This window comes from Periophthalmus magnuspinnatus, chromosome 23, assembly GCF_009829125.3.
Source record: "Periophthalmus magnuspinnatus isolate fPerMag1 chromosome 23, fPerMag1.2.pri, whole genome shotgun sequence".
NCBI lineage: Eukaryota > Metazoa > Chordata > Actinopteri > Gobiiformes > Gobiidae > Periophthalmus > Periophthalmus magnuspinnatus.
Window position 1 is genome coordinate 1,478,201 of NC_047148.1, and position 21,143 is coordinate 1,499,343.

General features: G+C 40.7%; 1 protein-coding gene across 1 annotated transcript in view; it reads right to left on the minus strand.

The window, feature by feature from the left end:
• Window positions 1-7,966: 7,966 nt before the first annotated feature.
• Window positions 7,967-21,143, minus strand: part of atp8b1 (ATPase phospholipid transporting 8B1) — a 34,733-nt gene continuing 21,556 nt past the window's right edge. The window contains exons 11-30 of the mRNA XM_033989491.2: window positions 20,918-21,006; window positions 20,624-20,814; window positions 20,458-20,542; window positions 19,819-19,942; window positions 19,325-19,368; window positions 19,073-19,220; window positions 18,126-18,314; window positions 16,083-16,195; window positions 15,583-15,747; window positions 14,035-14,146; window positions 13,896-13,971; window positions 13,694-13,826; window positions 11,626-11,754; window positions 11,007-11,163; window positions 10,186-10,409; window positions 9,918-10,001; window positions 9,581-9,826; window positions 9,361-9,499; window positions 9,160-9,290; window positions 7,967-9,030 (exon numbers count right to left, since the gene is read on the minus strand). Of these exons, the coding sequence (XP_033845382.1) occupies window positions 8,800-9,030; window positions 9,160-9,290; window positions 9,361-9,499; window positions 9,581-9,826; window positions 9,918-10,001; window positions 10,186-10,409; window positions 11,007-11,163; window positions 11,626-11,754; window positions 13,694-13,826; window positions 13,896-13,971; window positions 14,035-14,146; window positions 15,583-15,747; window positions 16,083-16,195; window positions 18,126-18,314; window positions 19,073-19,220; window positions 19,325-19,368; window positions 19,819-19,942; window positions 20,458-20,542; window positions 20,624-20,814; window positions 20,918-21,006 (2,810 nt within the window). The 3' untranslated portion in view covers window positions 7,967-8,799. The remainder of the gene's footprint in view (window positions 9,031-9,159; window positions 9,291-9,360; window positions 9,500-9,580; window positions 9,827-9,917; window positions 10,002-10,185; window positions 10,410-11,006; window positions 11,164-11,625; window positions 11,755-13,693; window positions 13,827-13,895; window positions 13,972-14,034; window positions 14,147-15,582; window positions 15,748-16,082; window positions 16,196-18,125; window positions 18,315-19,072; window positions 19,221-19,324; window positions 19,369-19,818; window positions 19,943-20,457; window positions 20,543-20,623; window positions 20,815-20,917; window positions 21,007-21,143) is intronic.

Genomic DNA, 21,143 nt, shown 5'->3' on the forward strand with positions numbered 1-21,143 from the left:
GTGGGGCGTCTTTAACATGGGAAGGGAGCTGATTCCAAAGGAAGAGGGCTGTTTTACAGGCTTGGTTTATATGTGGCATGGATGAGAGCTCTTGGTCAAATAAGACTCCAAGGTTCCTTACAGTAGAGATGGAGGCTACACTGACACTGTCCAGAGTGACTCTCTGGTCAGATAAAGGGGCCTACAACAATGACCTCTGTTTTTTTAGGGTTAAGAAGCAGATAATTAAGTGTCATCCAGGTTTTTATGTCCTTTACACATGCACTAAGTCTGTCTACTCGATCAGTCTGATCTGGTTTCATTGATAAGTAGAGCTGTGTGTCAGCAGCGTAGCAGTGGAAATGAATGCCATGTTTTCTGATATTACCTAACAGTAACCTATAAAGTGTGAACAGGACTGGACCAAGTACAGAACCTTGTAGCACACCATAGGCTACCTTAGAACATGGAGAGGAGCTCTGATGTACATTAACAAACTGGTATCTATTAGATAAGTATGATTTAAACCAGCTGAGGGCTGCCTCCTGACACCTGTCACATTCTAACCTCTGGAGTAGAATATTGTGGTCGATGGTGTCAAACACAGCACTGAGGTCCAACAGAATCAGGACTGAGACCAATCTATTGTCAGCAGCTAATAATAAGTAACTTGTGACTTTGAGGAGTGCAGTTTCTGTGCTGTGGTGAGCTCTGAATCCCCATTGAAAAACTTAAAATAAATTATTACCCTGTAGGTGGTGACAGAGCTGCTTAACTAGAACTTTTTCAAGAATTTTTGAGACAAAGGGAAGATTAGAGATAGGTCTACAGTTGGCTAAAAGATCTGTTTCAAAATTATAATTTTTTTCAGAAGCAGTTTAATCACTGGAAGACATAGTCATTTTCTAATGAAGTATTTATTATACTCAGGACAGGATCTATAATTAGAGGGAGGATTTCTTTGAGGAGTCTGGTTGGTATAGGGGAGGGGTCTCTAACTCAATTTAACTGTGGGCCGCTGGAGGCAGAGTCTGGGTGAGGCTGGGCTGCATCAGGTTTTCCACAAGAAAAGCTTTGTTAAAAAAATTCCTCTTTATTTATATTTTTAACACAAAATAAGATGAAAAATAATTTAAGAATTAATAAGAAAATCAATCCATTCAAAATTCCAAGGGGGCGCTGTGGAGAAATGTCATGTCTCAGCTATGTGAATTGTATATCAATACGTTCAGATCATCATTCTGTGCAAAATGTATATTAATGCCAGGAAACAGGACACTGCATGTTTCAGTTACTTGCGATGTAATACTTGAAAAAATTGTTGTTTTCCACATTTTATGACTATTACAAAAATCAAGAGGTCATTTTGAGCAATTTGCAAGTTTCTTGAATGAAAATTCATGAAGTAAAATATTCAAATGTGAGAGGTAAAATTTTGAAAAAATGACCGATTTCCTGTAGGGTTTAGGGTGGGGTGATATCATTTTTTGTTCTCTTGACATGAGCTATGGTTGTACTAAATTTCATTTGTCTACGATGAAAAAGGTCTCTCATTGGCATAATGTATTTTGATATTTGAGGTGGCGCTATTGAGTTATTTTGAAACATGAATTTTTTTGCACATGAAAATAATGCATTTTCCACTAACCTTCGATTTTGTGTCCAATAAAATTGACTTTATATTAAAGCGCCCCTCCCCCCAAAATCAGCGTTTATGTAATACTACTCCATTCATTCCAATGAGACAATTTACGACATTTACATGTGTTCATCACTGGTGGCGCTGGCACAGGGAAAATCCACTTGATTCGGGCCATTCAGTACGAAGCCAATCGTCTGTTTGCTCCAATGCGACAACATGACAACAACAGACAACATGAGTGTTTTAATAACTGCACCCACTGGTATGGCAGCATACAACCTAAATGTATCTACAATTCACAGTGCATTTAACATTGGAACAGATGTGACACTTCCCTACATACCATTAGGTGAAGAAAAATATGTATGTGGACCTTCAGTTAGTAATCATTGATGAAATATCTATGGTTTCACATATATATATGGGCGACTTCGATAAATCAAGTAAAGAGGTGATGTTTCCCCTTTTGGAAATGTCAGCCTTATAGCAGTTGATGATTTCTATCAGTTACCTCCAGTTATGGCAAAAGGCTTGTACACTGACAATCTACCTGTGAACTTTTGGTCAAGTTTCAAAATGGCTGAACTGAAAACAATAGTCAGACAGAAGGATACCACATTTGCAGAATTACTTAACCGATTAAGAACACAGTCTAAAGGGACACCCATGCTTCATGAGGACATTCACATTCTACAAAGCCATGAAACTGAAGAGCAGTCTTCTGCTCTACATATTTTCCCAACAAATTCACAGGTAAATGAACATAACTTTAACCAGCTCAAAGCCACTTGTCCTGACTATCAAACAATAGATATAGACTGACTATCACTACAACAGGAAAACTGTGTCAGTGTCTGCAGAAACAGCTATTTTTGGGTGTTCCTGCTAGAGTTATGATGTAAGAACATTGATGTTGAAGATGGTTTGGTCAATGGAGTCTGTGGAACTGTAACACATATTAGTGAAACAGAAATAAATGGATTCCTGAAGCTGTGTATGTTCAGTTTGATGACATCAATGTTGGTACACAGAGACGAAAAAAGTAACCATCCACTGCACCTGCTTTAATAAACTCCACACGGATAGAGCCAGAGGAGGAAAGTCTTTGTGTGTGTTTGCGTGAACGTCTGTTTGCGTGTGTTTACGTGTGTTGTACATGTGTTTGTGTGTGTTTGCGTGTGGGTGTGTTTGCGGGTGTCTTTGTGTGTGTTTGCGTGCACGTGTGTTTGCGTGTGTGTTTACGTGTGTTGTGCATGTGTTTGCATGTGTGTTTGCGTGTGCGATTGCGTGTGTTGTGTTTGTGTGTGTTTGCGTGTGTGTGTGTGTGTGTGCGATTACGTGTGTTTTGTGTATGTGTTTGCATGTGAGTTTGCGTGTACGATTGCGTGTGTTGTGTTTGTGTTTGCGTGTGTGTTTGTGCGATTGCGTGTGTGTTGTGTATGTGTTTGCGTGTGTGCATGTCTGTTCGCGTGTGTTTGTGTGTTTGCGTGTGTGTGTGCGTTTGTTGTGTTTCCGTGCGTGTTTGTGTGTGTTTACGTGTGTTGTGTTTACAGGAGTGTTTGTGTATGTGCGTGTTTGCGTGTGTTGTTTGCGTGTGTGTGTTTGCTTGTGTGCTTGCGTGTGTGTGTTTGCGTGTTTGCACAGAACATGCACACACACAAAGTCAAGTGGGCCCCACTTGAGCTCTGTGTTGTAGGGTTTGTGCTGCAGTGGATGGTGTGAATTAAACAGCGGGTATTGGTCAGTGTGTGTAGGCTTCCTGAAGACTTCTACCTGGAGTCACCGGTCCTCTCCTATTGTTACTGCACAATCTAAGAAGGACAGTTTATTCTCCTTGGCCTCTTTTCGTGTGAACTTGGTGTTTGAATCCACAGCATTAATATGTGCAGTAAAGGGTTCCAGATCTTGAATTTTGATTTTAGTCCAGTAATCATCCAAGTATCGATAACAACGCGTGGACGCCTGGAATTGAGGCCAGTGCCTCCTGTTCAAACTGTTCCACGTATAAGTTAGCCATAATATGAGAGACCGGTGAGCCCATGGCAACCGTGGATTTGCCTATAGAAGTTTCCTCTAAACTAGAAATATGTGGTATTTAAACAAATTTCCAGCAGTTTGCAAATTTGGTCCAGTGACAGTTTAGTTCTTTTAGTTTAGTATCCTGCAGTAGCCTCCTCTGCTACTGGTGTGGGGATACAAGTGAAAAGAGAAGTCACAAACCATGGTCTCATCTGAATCCAATGGGAGATGCTTGATTTTGGTCACAAATTCTTCCTCAAGCCCAGAGCAAGCAAAAAAAAACAAAATAAAAAAACAACAACAAAGAGAACAATACTGCGAGCCAGAAGGGCCATTAAAGGTTGAAAAGGGCCAGTAAGACTGACACAGGAGACAATAGCTGTTTACAATATCACTGTAGTTAGACCCTCCCTTCAGATAGATATTAGGCAGTGTCCGCCAGCAATATGACGAGAACTGAAGAAGCGGCTTGGATGAGCAGCAAAACGTTCTCACTCCCATGTTTTGTCTAGTTGACAGATTTAACTTCAGCTTTTGCTATGGATCAGACCTGAATGACTGAGGGGGGTACACAGACTTCTGTGGCTGTAGTTTCATCCCCTTTGCTCGTACTACGGTTAAACGGTGTGTGACTGCTGCTTTTTCTAAAGAAGTTGCTGCTGCAAAACAAATGACACTGTTTCCTGACACTCCTCCTCCTTCTTACATCACAGTCATGTCTGACTCTAAGACGAAAGACCATAAGTACTAGACTAACTTATAACATTGTTTAGGGGAAATTCATGTTTTTGATTTTCAGGTTGATTTAGTGATAGCATAATTATGTATAGTACTGGGGATCTATGAGGTGTCTTCGGATGGTTGCTGGAAGAGCTGAGGAGAGAGGAGCAAAAGGAGAGAGGCAAGGGGAGAGGAGCAGAGGAGACACAGGAGGCACAGTGTCAGCAACTCCCTCCCGACTACGAGGAAAAACGTATAAACCTCCACAAATTCATTCAATATGGATGAAGTACTTTTGAGGTTTGACTTGCCTCTCACTAGGACTGTTAACAGGAAAGGTGAATCGGCTAAAAACAACTGGCCATGAGTGAATGCATTTCACTTGTGTACTGAGCTGTACACCGTCTGGACAAAAGCTTCCACCAATTGTGATTTTTAAGCAGATGACTATGTCAAAAGAAAAACTCTCAAAAGGAATTGTGGTGAAACTCAACATGAAAAGGTGGATAGTAGAAAGCCTAATTAAGGAATGGCTTACAGAATGCTACAGCAAGCAACTGGGAGGATTTTTTCACAAAAAATAAAAAATAAAATAAAGTGCATTTAAAGTGACACTCCGAGTTGAGTGGGAGGCTTGGATGACTAGCGGCGAGAAATCATTCACCAAAACTGGCTGCATGTAAAGATCAACTTCTGTTCAAGTCTGCGAGTGGATCCTGACAGTGTGGAGCAGTGTGAAAAAGTCCAAAATCACCAACGGGTTTCGAAAGGCTGGACTGCTGCCTGATAAAAAGGACAGCACAAGCTCAACTGTGAATGTGCCTCAAGACAAAAGTGACTCAGAGCGATAATGAAAGAGACAGAGACTGTACAAAATTCATTTTCTTTGAAAGTTGAAAATCTGAACCTGTCTCTCAACCTACCATACAATTGGCTTATATTTGAGTGAGTACTGGGTTTAAGCAAGTAGGGGCAAACAAAAAAACTGAAATACATCACACACTGTTATAATTGAAAGCGAGTCATTATGAGATTTGCATTTTACCTCAAACAGGAGCAGAAGCGGAGCAGGGTGGTCTTTTTTTTTTTTTCTTCATTATTTCATTTAATACATTCGCCTATTTATTAATTTCCAATAGTGTCACTTTTAGTCCCCCATAAAAATCAGCCTGTAAATAGTCTTATTGCATCCAAACAGAAATCAGTTGCGCAATATCATGAAACCGATAACCATTCCAGCTAATTTTTCAGTATGGGCACAGATACTACAGTCCCTGACAAAAGTCTTGTCACTTATCCATTTTGTAGAAACAAAAGCTTATAACCTGACTTTAAATTAATCGATTGGTCTTAGAAATGTCTCATATGAAGCTAAAACCCTCCCAAATTATGCTCAATATACTAAAATAAATTTGCTTCACTGAAGAAAGATTGATCATTTAATGAACACAGAAAGATCAGATTTTGGCAAGACAAAAGTTTTGTCGCCTACAGAAAATTGAACAAATAATTTACTTCAAATACAAAAATATGTTGCATAACGTCAGTGAATTAAGTAGTGGTGCTGTGAGATCCATATTTAATATCTTGTATGACTTCCATGAGCTTGAAGGACTGCATCCATGCGGTTCCACAATGATTCATACAATTTGTTGATGAAGTCATCAGGAATAGCCAAGAAAGCAGTCTTACATGCCTCCCAGAGTTCATCAAGATTCTTTAGTTTCACCTTCCATGCTTCCTCTTTCATTCTACCCCAGACATGCTCAATGATGTTCATGTCTCGTGACTGGGCTGGCCAGTCCTGGAGCACCTTGATCTTCTTCGCCTTGAGGAACTTTGATGTAGAGATAGAAGTATGCGATGGAGCACCATCCTGCTGCAAAATTTGACCCCTTTTATGGTTGGGAATGTAAGAGGTAGCTAACACTTCTTGATATTTTAAGCTATTGATATTGCCTTCCACCCTGCAAATGTCTCGCACACCCCCATACTGGATGTAACCCCAGACCATGATTTTTCCGCCCCCAAACTTAACTGTTTTCTGGGTGAATCTTGGATCCATGCGGGCTCCAGTAGGTCTCCTGCAATATTTGCGGCGGCTGTGATGTAATTCAACCGAGGATTCATCTGAGAAATCCACCTTTTCCAGTGTCCATCCTTTTAGCAGGCTGTGGGCCTTGGCAAATGCCACACGTTTTTTTTTTTTTATTGCCTTTTGTTTAGTGCTGGTTTCTGTGCACTGATTCGACCATGGAGGCCATTTTGAGACAGAATTCTACAAACTGTTCTGGTTGACACAGGGACTTGAGCTGACCAGGCCTGGTGGAGCTGTGCTGCAGTGGAAAAGGGGCTGGTCCTCCCGAGCAGTTGTCTTGCGGGGTCTGCCGGACCTGGGCTTGTCAAAAACATCTCCAGTCTTTTCAGATCTTTTTCTTATTCTTTGTACTTGACGCAGAGACACATTGACGGTGTCAGCCACCTCAGCAGTGGATCTGGTCTTCAGCCTCTTGATGCTTTGGTCTCAGGGTGGATCTTAGGCATGTTGTCAGAGGTCAAGTTGCAGTTGATGTGAAGGTCTGGTGTGCTGGGGTTCTTTTTATACACACCCACTAATTGATTGATTAGTAACTGATCACAGGTGAGGCTGTAATCTAGGATTGGGTGCATCATATGACAAGGTGACAAGACTTTTGCCTTGCCAAAATCTGACCTTTCTGTGTTCATTAAATGATCAATCTTTCTTCAGTGAAGCAAATTTATTTTAGTATATTAAGTATCAATATCAAAAATATTAAGTCATAACAATTGCATTTTACCTTAAACAGGAAGAGAAACAGAGCAAGGCGTCCTCTCTATTTTTTATTTGAAGGACAGTGTGCAGATACATTAAAAAGATGGCTGCACCAGATTTAGCAAAATGCTAATTTCCATCTGTAGTGTTCATCTTCATCTCCATCTGTAGTGCTCTATCTTCGTTCATCTTGATAGTTGACCTGTAAACCTTTCTGACTCTACCTCTTACCCTATAAATTATTCTAAGCTATTTTTTATACCCAGCCAACCAATCCAGACAATAACAAATAATAGGCTAACTATAACCAAAAACCAAACCAACCCACCTGTGACGCCCGTATACCCCCCTCCCCTGTGTACGCTCCCCACCTATGACTAAACTAACTGAAAATATGAAATATTACGCCCCGCGCTGGCTTCACAGTGGTGTGTGGTCCGTAGTAGTTAAAGTAGGCCTACTAAACTGCCCATAGGCCTTCTCTCTCATGTGAAAATGGAAAAGTGTTCAGATAGTCGGCCTACACCTCCCCATAACAATATTAGGGGTTGTAAGTAATTTGATTTGTATTCTGCACTGTGGGGTTACAGAACTGCAGTGTTTTCAATTAAATTTTCGCGAGCTTTTGTTTAAATGGAAAATCATGGTTTCTCAAAGGGAGTCAAATTTACATTTTTAAACTGAAAATCAATTGAACAGTTAAGGGTATGGACCTACACCGGCCCTGTGAACAGGCTGGGACCTAGTTTTAAATTCAAACTTATTAAACAAGCACATTAGTTAATGTGGTTTCATAAGACAATTAATACAACTGGATTTGTAAGATATGTTTTATTAACAAGCAGATAATAAAATATATTCCCATTCATAAAAGCATTCAGTAACAGTCTTTTGGTTGAATATTAAGTGAAAAATATACAGTAGAACTTTAAAAGCCCCTGTGCCTTGTAACGCACATGTGATTTATGGAAGACATTTAATAACCGATTAAATACACATTAAAACACCTGTCTATACAGAGACATCAGAAACTAAATCATTTATCATACACCAAATTTTTTTTCACAATAAACTATTAAAGGGTATTTGGGCTCACAATGCCTCATGAGGCCAGCTTAGAAAATCGCAGAGTCCCGACTTTTCTCTGCAGTCAGAGGAAGTCCTGTCACATACAAACACATGAGAGGTGTGAGACTATCGAACGTCTGGAATTTTCACCTCCATCTGCTGAGAGCTACAGCAACCTTAGTAAAGCCATTGCTTTACATGCTTGGCATTGTGGAAAAGTCCATGAGCTACAAAAAGATCCCTGGTGATTCTAGGAACTGGCCTTTCACAGTATTATATCTACTCTGATGAAAAATCCAAACTTCTAAAATGTAACTATTATAATATAACATGAATGGTGTCATCATCCATTCACCAAGGACATTTTGTGTATTAAAATCTGTCCTTTGAAAACATTGCTATGGATGTACATAGCTTATATTTTTGTGAGCGCAAATTCATGTTGCAGCATTGCACTATATTAAAAAGGGCTTTCCAAGATGACCCTGCCAATGTTTGTGCAAACCACATTTAAGAGAGTCAGTCTCACTTGCCCCATACCATGCAGTGTCTGGGTATGTAGCCTAAAGGCTGGAGCTCAGATGTTCTCTGCGTGGGGTATCTCACGGATGCTGTGCTGCAGGGTGGTGCCTCTCCCAGTGGGTTTCCTCCGGATGCTGCGACCAGAGGAGATGAGGTCTGCATATCCACGTGAGTGGGAGAAGGCATAGGCAGACCTGCGGGAACGACGGCCCCTTTGGAATGCTGGTGCCTTCTCTCGCTCCTCACGCTCCAGCTCCTGCTCATACTTCTTCCTGTTCCTCTGGACCTACAGCCACAAAAGAGCACAACATTTATACACATTACTGATAAGTTTATCACACAAAGCACATTTTTCATCCTTCTACAACTATTTAGGAACTTCAAATGTGCTTCTTCAGCAGTGTCATAAAATCACCTTGTCCCCCACTGAGGGCCAGATGGTCTTGTAGAGAAACTGGATGCAGATGACAGGCAGCAGGCTCATACCCACAGTCAGGACAATGGTGAGCCAAAGGTAGGGCTGTCGCAGCGCATTGGACGCTGCTCCTGCACATATCACATGAAGCTAAGCTTTCAGCCAGCATAAAGTAAAATGTGTTTGAGTTGTGGAACTGACCGGTGAAGGTGAAGAAGGCGGGAAAGATAACATGGATGCCAGCACTGTGGATGTCAAACATGATACCAAAATAGATGGCGATGCTGCCCAATACAGCAAAACAGTTGACAAATGTCCAGTAAGAGGTGTCCAGGGAAATCTAAAATACAAAAGAACCCCTGTTAATGTGATGGCAACACTGACCTGTAGATTGATGAAGATGAGGGAGGATGGCACCCACTTGTAGATTGACAATGAAGATGAGGGAAGAGGCGGTGACCACAGCAAAGGACTGGTAGTCTGAGGGAGCCTCCCCATCCTGGCCCATGGTCTGCAGAAAGGCTCCGTAGGGGATGAAAAAGATGAGCAGAGACACAAAGATGCCGTGGAACAGACTGATGAAGAAGTTCTTGTAGTTGAAGAGAGACCCCTGCTGGCCGGGCAGGTACAGTTTGGGAAACCGCAGGCTTAATTTATCGTTAACGTCCTACAGTTAAAAGGAAAACAGCAGAGCATGTTGTACACGTTCAGTAAGGGCTTAGGGTTTAGGGTTCATGTGTTGATGAAGAGGGTCAGACCTGGTCCAGAAGGCCCACCAGCAGCACAGGTAAGCTGCTGTAACACAGGTTATACAGAGTGATGAACCAGTCTTCATACGCCACCTGGAACACACACACAGGAAACGAGGGGAGAGGAAATGAAGGGAAAGAACAGCAGAGAAGAGGAAAGGAGAGAGGACACAAAGGGAGAGAAACATGAGAAAAAGAAAAAGGAGAGGAGACAAAGGAAACAGATGAGCGCAGAAGGCTAAGCAAACTTGGAGATGCTGAGTGTGGGAGCACTGACCTGGGAGGAGTAACCACTGAAGAAGGAGTACCAAAAGTGGACCAGCGTGAAGGCAAAGTTCTTAAAGAAGAAGAAGCGCAGGAATTTGCACATACGAATGTAGGACCAGCGGCCGTGCACCAGCAGGAGACGCTCTAGGTAGCGGAACTGGGCGAATGCATAGTCACTGGACATGACAGCCTGCATGCCTTCCTGCCCACTGATGCCCACACCAATGTCTGCCGCTGGGGGCACAGGACAAGAGCTGTCAGCTTAGATAAAGAATGTCAACATTTAGTGAAGGAATTATTTTAAAAAGGGGGTATTTTGGTTCTATGGGATATTAACTGCTAACATAATATATTTAGATCCTCATGTTGCTTTTTATTGTCGAAAATGCTATAGTTGCCAAAGACAATGTATTAACATTTTTAAAGTTTCCTCCCCTTGCTCCCCATGCTAAAATTGAGCATATTATTGACAAGATGTTGAGATTTTGTTGTATGAAATGTTGTGTGTGGTATGTTGTGTGAAAACTGTACTTAATTTTGGAAGAGATGACGTTAAATGAGTTGGCGCTGCTTGAAGAATGTGTACAATCATTCTAAATAACTAACTCATAAACAAACCTTGGTCCACAGTTTGGACAACATATACTTCCAATTAGGCTTTCTTTTGAGACTTTTTGCATATTCTCTGTACTACAAAGCTGAAATGGAGGGTTAACCCTGGTTTGTTCATACTACATATTGGATGAAACAAAAACACAAAATCTTGGCTTAGCCATGATTGAATATGCTTGTTCAGGCTCTACTACGCCTCAGTGACAGTGTGGCTGGTACTTTTGATCATGTTGACGTCATTGGCGCCATCTCCGATGGACAGGGTCACGGCCTTCTTGTACTTCTTTACCAGACTGACCACATTAGCCTTTTGCTTGGGAGTGACTCGACAGCATATGACGGCCTCGCACTCACACGCCATGTCCACAAAGTCAACCTGAAACACATGTACCTGGGGTCAAACAGACTAAAGTTTCTCTTTTAATAAGCGAGCTCCAGTAGATTGGACTACACTTTGTGAATATTAGCAGAACAACAGTTTTTTAAATCAATTCAATTCATTTTATTTTTGTAACGCCCAAAATCACAACAACAGTTGTCTTGAAGGGTGTTCATGTTTTGGTTGATGGGGGAAACCGGAGTACCCGGAGGAAACCCATCCAGACACAGGGAGAAACATGAAAAACTCCACACAGAAAGGCCTGGGCGACCAGGGGATCCAACCAAACCTTCTTGCTGTGAGGCATGAGTGTTGCCACTCAGCCACCGTGCTGCCTACACACAAAAACATAAGCTTGGGGGTTTACCATTCACAATGAGTGCATCTGCAGTACTGTTTGTGTCAGATGCCCTCCCATCCTCCTTTGGTGCCCATTTTATTAATATACTGATCGTGTACCTGTCTCTGCTCCTTCTCCCAGTCGTTCATGGGCTGTCCATCCTGAGGGCTAGAAGGAGGGGGCTGTCTGCCCAGACGCCGTAGACGCAGACGCCTCCGCTTCTTCTTTTTCTCATACAGAATTTCATTCTAAACAAATGCATGAAATGTACATTTGTCAAAACATACACCTGAAGTGGATGGTAAACAGGGGCGAAGGGGGGAAGATATCTTTTGAGGTCAATGTAAAGATACTTAATCATAAAGTCAATAACTATGTTACTATGATGAGGCTATTATTAACCTACTAGGGAATATTTGCCATTTGAACAATGAAAAGGTATTCAGTAAACAGTTTAATTTATTTACAAATAGCTATGTGTGTAACTGTACAAAATACTGTTGAACAATGTGAAAATATGGAAACAAATTCAACACGCTCCAACGACTCCATATAAGACTTTCTATTATTTTTTTTTTATTTTCTTTTAGATTTAGAAAAAAATTCTGTTATCAAAGTGGTAAATGTTTTAAACACACACAATCCAGTGTGTCCCATTAATAGAGGAGATTATGGAGCCCCCATAATCCAGACTTCTCCCCACAGATATTAGTTTAAAAACAAGATGAAGAATAGATGCTTGTTTAACATTCACATTAACATATAAAAGTAAATATTGTATAAATAAATATTTAAAATAAACAATAAAATAAATATTTAAAGATTAAATAGAAGCACTACATCACATCACATACACACGTGTAAATGAATGGACAATATTAAACAAAAATATTATTCAAGCTTTAGTCACGTTATGACTATAATTTTTTTTAATTAAAAATACGTAGACTATGTGAAGTCTGTTTAGTTATAACTAATAACTAATGCGCAAATGAACGAGCGCACGCACAGTTGACGCAGACGCGCTTAAATTTCACTTGTTTTCTCCTTCTGGGGATTAATAACAAATGCAGCGCTGCGGATCACGTGCTTTTTGTTTTGTTTACTTACTACATTTAGATTTTACTGCGGGGTTTCCTGAGTGAAGGAGGATGATTATGGAGCTTTACGCGCACTCATTTGGCTGCATCTTTACGCACGCGCTCCACATGGATATACTACATTTACCTGGAATTACACCTTTACCGGGACCGAGGAGGAGGTTTTTAGCGGAGTTTGGTTCATATTATGTGTTTGGTTTCAACTTTAGGCGCGCAAGCTGCAGTTTCTTCTGTTACCGGTAAGAAAATACACTGCGCTCGCACTGCGTTAAAACCCAGTGGCTAAAGCGTGAGTGGTGCATTTGTTGGCGCAGGGACAGTTGTGTCTTGTGTTGTGACCTGAGCTGCTGTTCATTCAGTTGGCAGCATTTGTTTTATCTCAGAACAGTCACACTGACTGCACAGAAGAATCAGTTCAGATATTGTACGTATCAAGCGTAAACTCATCGTTATCCTCTGGTATTGTGTCCTAAATTTCTAAACCAAAACTTATAAACTTACGTGAGACGGAGTTTGGTTAAAGTTTTGTAACAGTCTGCTCCTCCTTCCTTTTCAGGATTCACTTTTCAAAGTCTTTAACATTATATTCGGCAAACCGTGAAGTTTAGTAACTTACTCTGTGTTTGTTGGACTATGACCTAATCTCCTAACTTGCCTTTTCTCCATGTTTGGACATTACTATGACGCGTGACGTTTTACATAAAGTAACGAAGCAAAATGAAACTGAATTTCTGAATGATACAATGAGGCTTTATTGGCATTAGCTAAACATTTGTGCAGATTTTCAGTCTCTTTGGCATGAAAAATGACAGTAAATGAACAGCCCTGGCGCCCGCGTGCACGTCACCAGAGCAACGGACTAAACCAGTGTGTAACAACAGGGAGGGGTGTAGATTTTTCATTTTCAGACTTATTTAATGACAGTAAACTGTGGATACTGTATATATTCTAATATATAATTAGGTTTTACCATAATTTACTATTTGTTATGAAACCTTAATGCAAGGGCAGGGGGGACAGTAAGATTTCCCCGATTTCCACCTATAATGGTAAAGCATAAACACTTTTCCACTGTTGTTGGACTCACCAGCCAGCCTCCGGTGATGATCAGAGCATTCTTTCCTGGGTCGGTGAAGAAAGGTTCCGCTGGCTTCCTCTTCCCAGGGCGACGGCTTGGGGGTTCACTCCTCCTGGTGCTCTGGCGCATTCGCAGCTTCTCACTGCAAACACAGCAGTGTGTTTGAACACCGTAAAGAGGACAGACTACTCTGAAGTAAAGGATGACTCACTTGACATCTTCTCCATAGTGGATCTGCATGTCGTCAGTCAGCAGGGAGCAGGAGTATCCGATGTTCTCAGCAGTTTCTGAAAGAAGACAGGTTCAGTTCTGTTGTTGAACTACAGCTAGACTTCATTTGTGGGCAGTACCTTTCTTGTCTCCAGTGAGCACCCAGATCTTGATGTCAGCTTTGGCCAGTTTAGCGATAGTCTCTGGAACTCCATCTTGAAGTTTATCCTCAATCGCTGTGGCTCCAATCAGCTGCACAAACATTCTTAAGTTACTCCCTCCATTGAACATATATGTGCAGTTAGGCACATCAGAGACCAGTTTAATATTAATCTAATTTTTATCACTTGTTATGGGCAATGGTTTTAGTTTATGTGGATTATTAATGTTATGCATGCCATGTTATGTGTATTTGTACAAGTCATATTCTTCCCAACCAAACTCTGAATGTAACAGTATGTGTTTTTCATAGTGCAAATAAGATTCAGATTCAGAAAACTTTATTGATCCCAGAGGGCAATTCATTTGCATAATGTTTCAAGTGGCATTTCACAGGATTCAGCCCTGCTTTATTTTTGCTCCAGAAACTTGGCATCTTTTAGTCTGCACAAATGCATCAATATCAGGCACCGTGACTTGAGTAGCTGCCAGTTTCAAAATTTCAGAATTTAACTGCTTGTGCTTACTTAACTTTGAGCCTAGCCTTGTTTTTTTTGTTTTTTAATTAATGTTCATTACAGAGAAAACTTGCTCAAAGGTAGGTAATCCCGAACATGCACAGGATTTTTGCAGCTAGTGCTGTTCATTTAGGGTACCCTGGCAGAAGACACTGATAAAATGTGTCCAAGCCCACAGAAGCAAATTTGTCCTTCAGTGTTACATCACTCTGTAAATCCATTACTTCAAGTTGCATGTCAGTGGGCACATCAGAAGTTTTGATTGTGAATGGGGGGCGAAAAACTGCAAATTCTGTCTCAACTTTGCTAAAGATTTGAAATTGTCTCTCAAACTCCCTCAGCAATCCCGCAATCTTGTCTTTGTAGGGACTCTAGTCAGCAGTATGGTTGGTTTCACATACATGTCTCAGACTAGGAAAATGAGAAGGGTCACTATTTGCTGTGTCTTTATTTATTTATTTATTTATATTTCTTTTTCAGTTGAATGGACTCAGTAAAATGAGGAAAAATCAGTTGTATTCTTTCTCATGGCTCTTATCTGCAATTTAACCTATTTGAAAGCAGTGATTGGTAGGATCACAGAGCACTACAATAATGCATTTTCACTTGCATGCAATTTCATTTATGCATTTATCTTGATATTAAGGAACATATTTTGTTTTTGAAGGACATTTACTTTTTTACTGTTTGCCTGTTGAAAATGTTTCCCTTGAGGTTACTGACAGAGCCATAAAAAAATATTGCTTTATTCATTTAATCATTAAATAATATACACTGTGTTAGGTCTTGGTTCAATAGGCTGTGTGCAGTCATTTCAATATGTTTTAATAAACATTGAACCAGTCCGGCCCTTGGCTTATAGCAAATTTGTTATTTTGGCCCTCCGTGTATTTGACTTTGACATCCCTGCCCTAGAAGCTTGTGCGACAGTAGCTGTGAGGGGGTGTTTTGCTGTGCTTTCCATAAGCACAGTGCCACACACGCACAGACCGTAGAGGCTGAGAACAGTACCATGAGGCCCTTCTCGATCTCTTCATACACCCGGTCTAGAGCTCCCTCCCTGTCGGCTAACACCACCTGCGCCTCCTTGTGGCGGCGCGACCATGACTCGTACTCCTCTGCGCTGATGTCTTTGTAGCACAGACAGAGTGTGCGCAGCGTTTCGTTAGCAAAGGTCTAGAACACACAAGACAATGGAAGGGGGATTAGGCTTGTCATTAGAAAAACTTCCACTCACACAAACGTAATGCATTAAGTATACATAATCAGTTAATTTATAAATAACATGGATAAAAAAATCAAAAAAATCAAACAGCATTCTTTCTTGGAAAAATTGTGCTTAGATTTGTCATTTATGTCTTACTCTGAACATGATCTTATTAAGCACTGAGGGAAGCCTGAATCATTTTCCACTTAATTAATGCATCTTAGAACATGTATGTAAAGGTCTAAACTACAGAGTCAGCACATCTTATACACAACAAACAGTGTGCAGAGGTAAGGTTACTGACATCCAGTGCAGTCTGGGTGGTGTCCTTGTGCCTGGAGTCTGGAGACAGGCGCTCGTAGATGACAGTGTCAGCTCCTTTACAGTACAGGCGGATACGGCCATCGGGGAAACGCACTGAAACAGACGCCACAGTCATTCTACTGATCACTATAAACCACTCTGTCAGTATTAAAGATCACAATTATTATACAATTCAATTCCACGGCAAATACACAGGGAATATCATTGCAGATATTAGTAGATAATACACAATAACTTGACCAAAGATGTACACTCTCAAGAACCAAATTTTAAGGTAGGGTACTTTAGGGTAGTTTAGGGTGCTAGTAAGTCTTATAGAGACCTTTTATAAATTGAGCCAAGAAAACAGTCTCATTCTAAACACCTAAACAAAAGAGGTGGTCATTGACTTTAGGTGTGACACACCCTCAATTCAAACTGTGACCATCAGTAAGGAAGATATTGAAATAGTGTCCACCTATAAACACTTGGGGGCGCATCTGGACATCAAGCTGAACTGGTCCACAAATACAGATGCACTTTATAGGAAAGGTGAAAGCTGGCTATATTTTCTAAGAAACCAAGGTCTTTCAATGTATACAATAAACTGTTGCATATGTTTTAACAGGTGGTTAACTCTGTTTTTTGTGCTGCAGTCAGTTGGGGGCAGTCTCAGAAAAAGAGATCTAGAAAAAGTAATTCAGAGGGGTGGTTCAACTATAGGAAGTAGTTCAGAGACTCTGTTTGAGGTAGTGGAGCAATGGACATTCAACAGAATGAATGCTCCTTCTTCCTGACTGCCATAGGACAATAAGGAGGTTTATTGCAGATTTTCCCCTTGGGGATAAATAAAGTCTTTTGCATTGATTTGATTTGATTTCACTAGCTTCCTTGGTATAAGCAAAGTATGCAGATGCATTGGGTCCCACAAACCCCACAGGTTTATTTCCAATGTAAATGACTGCCTTGTTTCTGTTGTTAGAACAGTAAGCATGGCCATTTCCTCCCTTATGAGCTCTATGAAGTTTTTGCAGAGTTGCCCTAAAATCAAGAAATCCCGATAAATCATGCAGTGGACAGGGAGCTAGGGGTGAATGTCACTGACTACATGCTAAACCATTTACAACTGAGATGAAAACACTTGTGTTTAGAAAGGTACCTCTTTCAACTTATAGTGATTACTGCTCTGATTGACCAGAACTAGTTGGGTGTCGTGGTGCACAGAGCCAGCTGTTTACTATGAATAAGGGTCCAGGTCCAAGAGTCTCAATAATGACTGACAAATATGTGAGAAAACACTGCTGATGCCAGATAGGTGATCCATTCACCACCAAGTCATGGCTTGGCTTAACAGGCTGTTCATCTGTCCCAGCCAGTCTGTCCCAGCCCCAGTGTCCTCAGTATAAGCCACCATTACAACCGCCCATATACACACCCCTGGCCAAAAAAACCCCAAAACGCAGCCACCTGGATTTAACTAAGCAAATAGGTTGGGGTTGCTGCAGTTGGTCAGGTTTAGGTTCAGCAAAGAATGAGGTCAGCTGACTACCTGAATATACTGAATGACCAGGTTATTCCAAAAATGTATTTTTTCTTCCCAGATGGCACGGGCATATTCCAAGATTACAATGCCAGGATTCGTCGGACTCAAATTGTGAGTGTGGTGAGGAGCATGAGACATTATTTTCACACATAGATTGTCCACCACAGAGTCCAGACCTTAACCCCATTGAGAATCTTTGGGATGTGCTGGAGAAGAGTTTGTGCAGAGGTCAGACTCGACCATCATCAATGCAAGATCTTGGTGAAAAATTAATGCAACACTGGATGTAAATAAATCTTGTGACATTGCAGAAGCTTATTGAAACAATGCCACAGCGAATGCATGCCGTAATCAAAGCTAAAGGTGGTCCAACAAGTGTGTGACCGTTTTTTTTGGTGGTGACTTTTTTTTGGCCAGGCAGTGTAGTTAGTAGCTGAGCCTCTGCCCATTTCCTTATGCATCCTGAATATTCCCATCCTTCCCACCTCTCCGAACACTTACAGATGATGGACATGCGTTTGCGGTCCGAGTTGAAGTCGAGCAGGGCTAACATCTCATAGGTGCTCTCTTGCTCGCCCTCTCGGATGGTGATTGAGTCCTGGGTTCTGGACATGAACACATAACCAAAGTTTCGGGCAGCGGTTACCAGAGCACCCTCATCTGGAGACGCAGCCTGGTACACCATTTCTTCTGCAGACACAGGTAACAGATGCACAGACCTTTCAACATAAGCAAATGGATCGGGGGGTAGTAACTGCTAACATATTTTGATCAACATGTTACCTTGTATTGTTTGGAAAATTCTATATTTGCTGAAAATAATGTATTAATATGTTTAATAAGTTTCAGAGTTTTTTTTTTATTTAGGGAGAATTGTCATGTGGTAGCATGGATGAAGTAGGCTTGTGGGCGGTGTATTATTAAAGTATTAAATACTACAACAGGCATGGTTGACATCTAAAACCGCTTCAGCCGCAGGCATGAAGTACATTTACAAGTACATTTGCATAGTACTCCCTCTATCAGCACAAATGGTTTAAGGTGAAACTATTTTGTCAAATTAGCATCAAAATTAATTGTATCTGCACCCATCTCATCTAATTTGCGGATTTTATGGTATACTTTAACATATATATATATATATATATATATATATATATATATATATATATATATATATATATATATATATAGATATATATATATATATATATATATATATATATATATAGATAGATAGATATAGATAGATATATATATAGCTTGGTTTTGGACCTTGCCACTAATATAATTGAGCAAGCATTGGCACATTATACCCTCAGATACAAACACAAACTTTCCACTTAGTTTCCAGAAAAATGGTGATCAGGATTTGTGTTACTGAGATACATCAGATCTGTAGGAGAAGAGGATATAAGGCTGATGATTGACAGCATGTTGTAATTTACCATCCACCATGACTGTGTGGCACAGGGACAGTAGCTTAAAGAATTCCATGGCATCCTTGTCTTTTCCAGATCGCACAGTAGCCACAAGTGAATGGTCCATGAACGGAAACTTTTTGTCTGCGTAACGATTCCAAGTCCAGTCCACTGGCTGAAACAACACAACAAAGAAAACATCGGCTTCTGTCAATTCAGCTACAACTACTCAAGTGGTCAATGAGGCAAGGCAAAAAGGTAACCAAAATATAAGCTTACCCTCCCTCTATCCAGTGATACTCCTTCAGCAGTGGTTGGGTCACCTGAAAAGAACAGTTCACTATAAAACATTACTATTTGATCATCTAATCTACAGAGGTGGGTAGAGTAGCCAAAAACTTTACTCAATTAAGAGTAATGTTAAGTCAAAGTAGAAGTACAAGATTGTGGTCCAAAAAAATGACTCAAGTAAGAGTAAAAAAGTATTTGTGAAAACACCTTCTGATGTAAAAGTAACTTAAAAGAGTAACTGGCAGGATGTAACATTAGATTTATAATTTGAAATAAAAAATGAGACAAACTATATATCTGAAGGAATGGTGTAAGAAACAAATCATGTCACTTGTAGACTTACTCACAGTGGAAAGAATAACCAAAAAACTTTTACTCAAATAAGAGTACTGTTACTTCAATAAAGAAATATTACTCAAGTAGGAGTAAAAGTGTATTGCTAGAAAAGTACTTTGAAAGGTACATCTTATTTAAAAAGTTACCATAACTACGCCCTGCAATGGTGCACTTCTTAAACTGCATGACGTTTTGGGTTAGAGTGCCTGTTTTGTCTGAGAAGATGTACTCGATCTGGCCCAGCTGTTCATTCAGAGTTGTGGTTCGAGCCTGAAGAAAGAACAGTAAATTAGAAAAGCAGCATAAACACAGTCACTTTTCTGGTCTTAGCTCATCTCCATTGAAATGTTGATCTTGTTATTATTAAGATGGATGTTATACATTTCATATTGTGAGTAGACTTGCCTCTTCACAAATGTGACTTGTAACTTGCCAAGTAGCATCACCTGCTTATCTTGATGATGTATAAATTTTATGCTATGCAGTGCAACATTCTAGGCAATAAAATCTCAAAGGAGACAAGTCGGTAAATGTTCACATTTATATGTTTACTACTATTATAAGGTTTACTACCTTCAAGGCACTCAAAGTATCACAATGGCAGTATTCATCTGTGGGAGCTGAAATCTGTGGGCCAGTGGATCTGACCGCTCTACCAACGTTTATGTTGAGAGCAGAATTTGAACCACCAATCTCCAGATCAGAGGATAAGCACTCTACCAACTGATCTACTGCCACCGAGAACCCTTAACCAGAAATGTTATGGCTAAACGCTAAGCACGTACCTTGGCAGGGGTGTCTTTCTCAGCAAAGTACATTTGTAAATCCCAGTTGATGAATTTACTTTGGCCCAACCGAATCACCTCCACACTGAAAGAGAAACATTATAAAATGCATTAGACAGTTAATGTTACATGTGACAGTTAGCATTGAGGTCATGTCCGGTCTGACCTGACGTAGAGGGAGATGGGCACCATGGTGTTGAGCACAATGATGTAACCCCAGAAGCTGAGGAAGCCCCGGTGGGATGCGCTGTAGTCCTTGCCGTCATACAGGTACCAGGCTTTGCTGCCGATCTGCTCGTACCAGAAGGTGTGACCGATGGCCAATCCAGCAGCCACCAGGACAAGCAGAGCAAAGATCTGCAGAGAGAGAGCACCTTATGAGGAAAGCCAAAGAGGCAAACAGCTCCTAATCAATCAGCTCCGAGCACTCACCGTGTACTCAACAACTCCAAGCACTCACCGTATACACCATGTAGTTCATCAGCTCGTCGATCTTGGTGCGCTTGAACCTGGTCTTCCCTCCATTCCTCATTATTTTGGTGTCAGCTCCTACAAGACATGTAACATCCAGAGTCTGAATAAATATAATAAATGTTAGTAAGTACAGAGCAGTGGGCGTGGATAGAGGGTGAGTGACACTGGAGCAGAATTCTCATGAAAAAAAAGAAATCTATATATTACAAGAT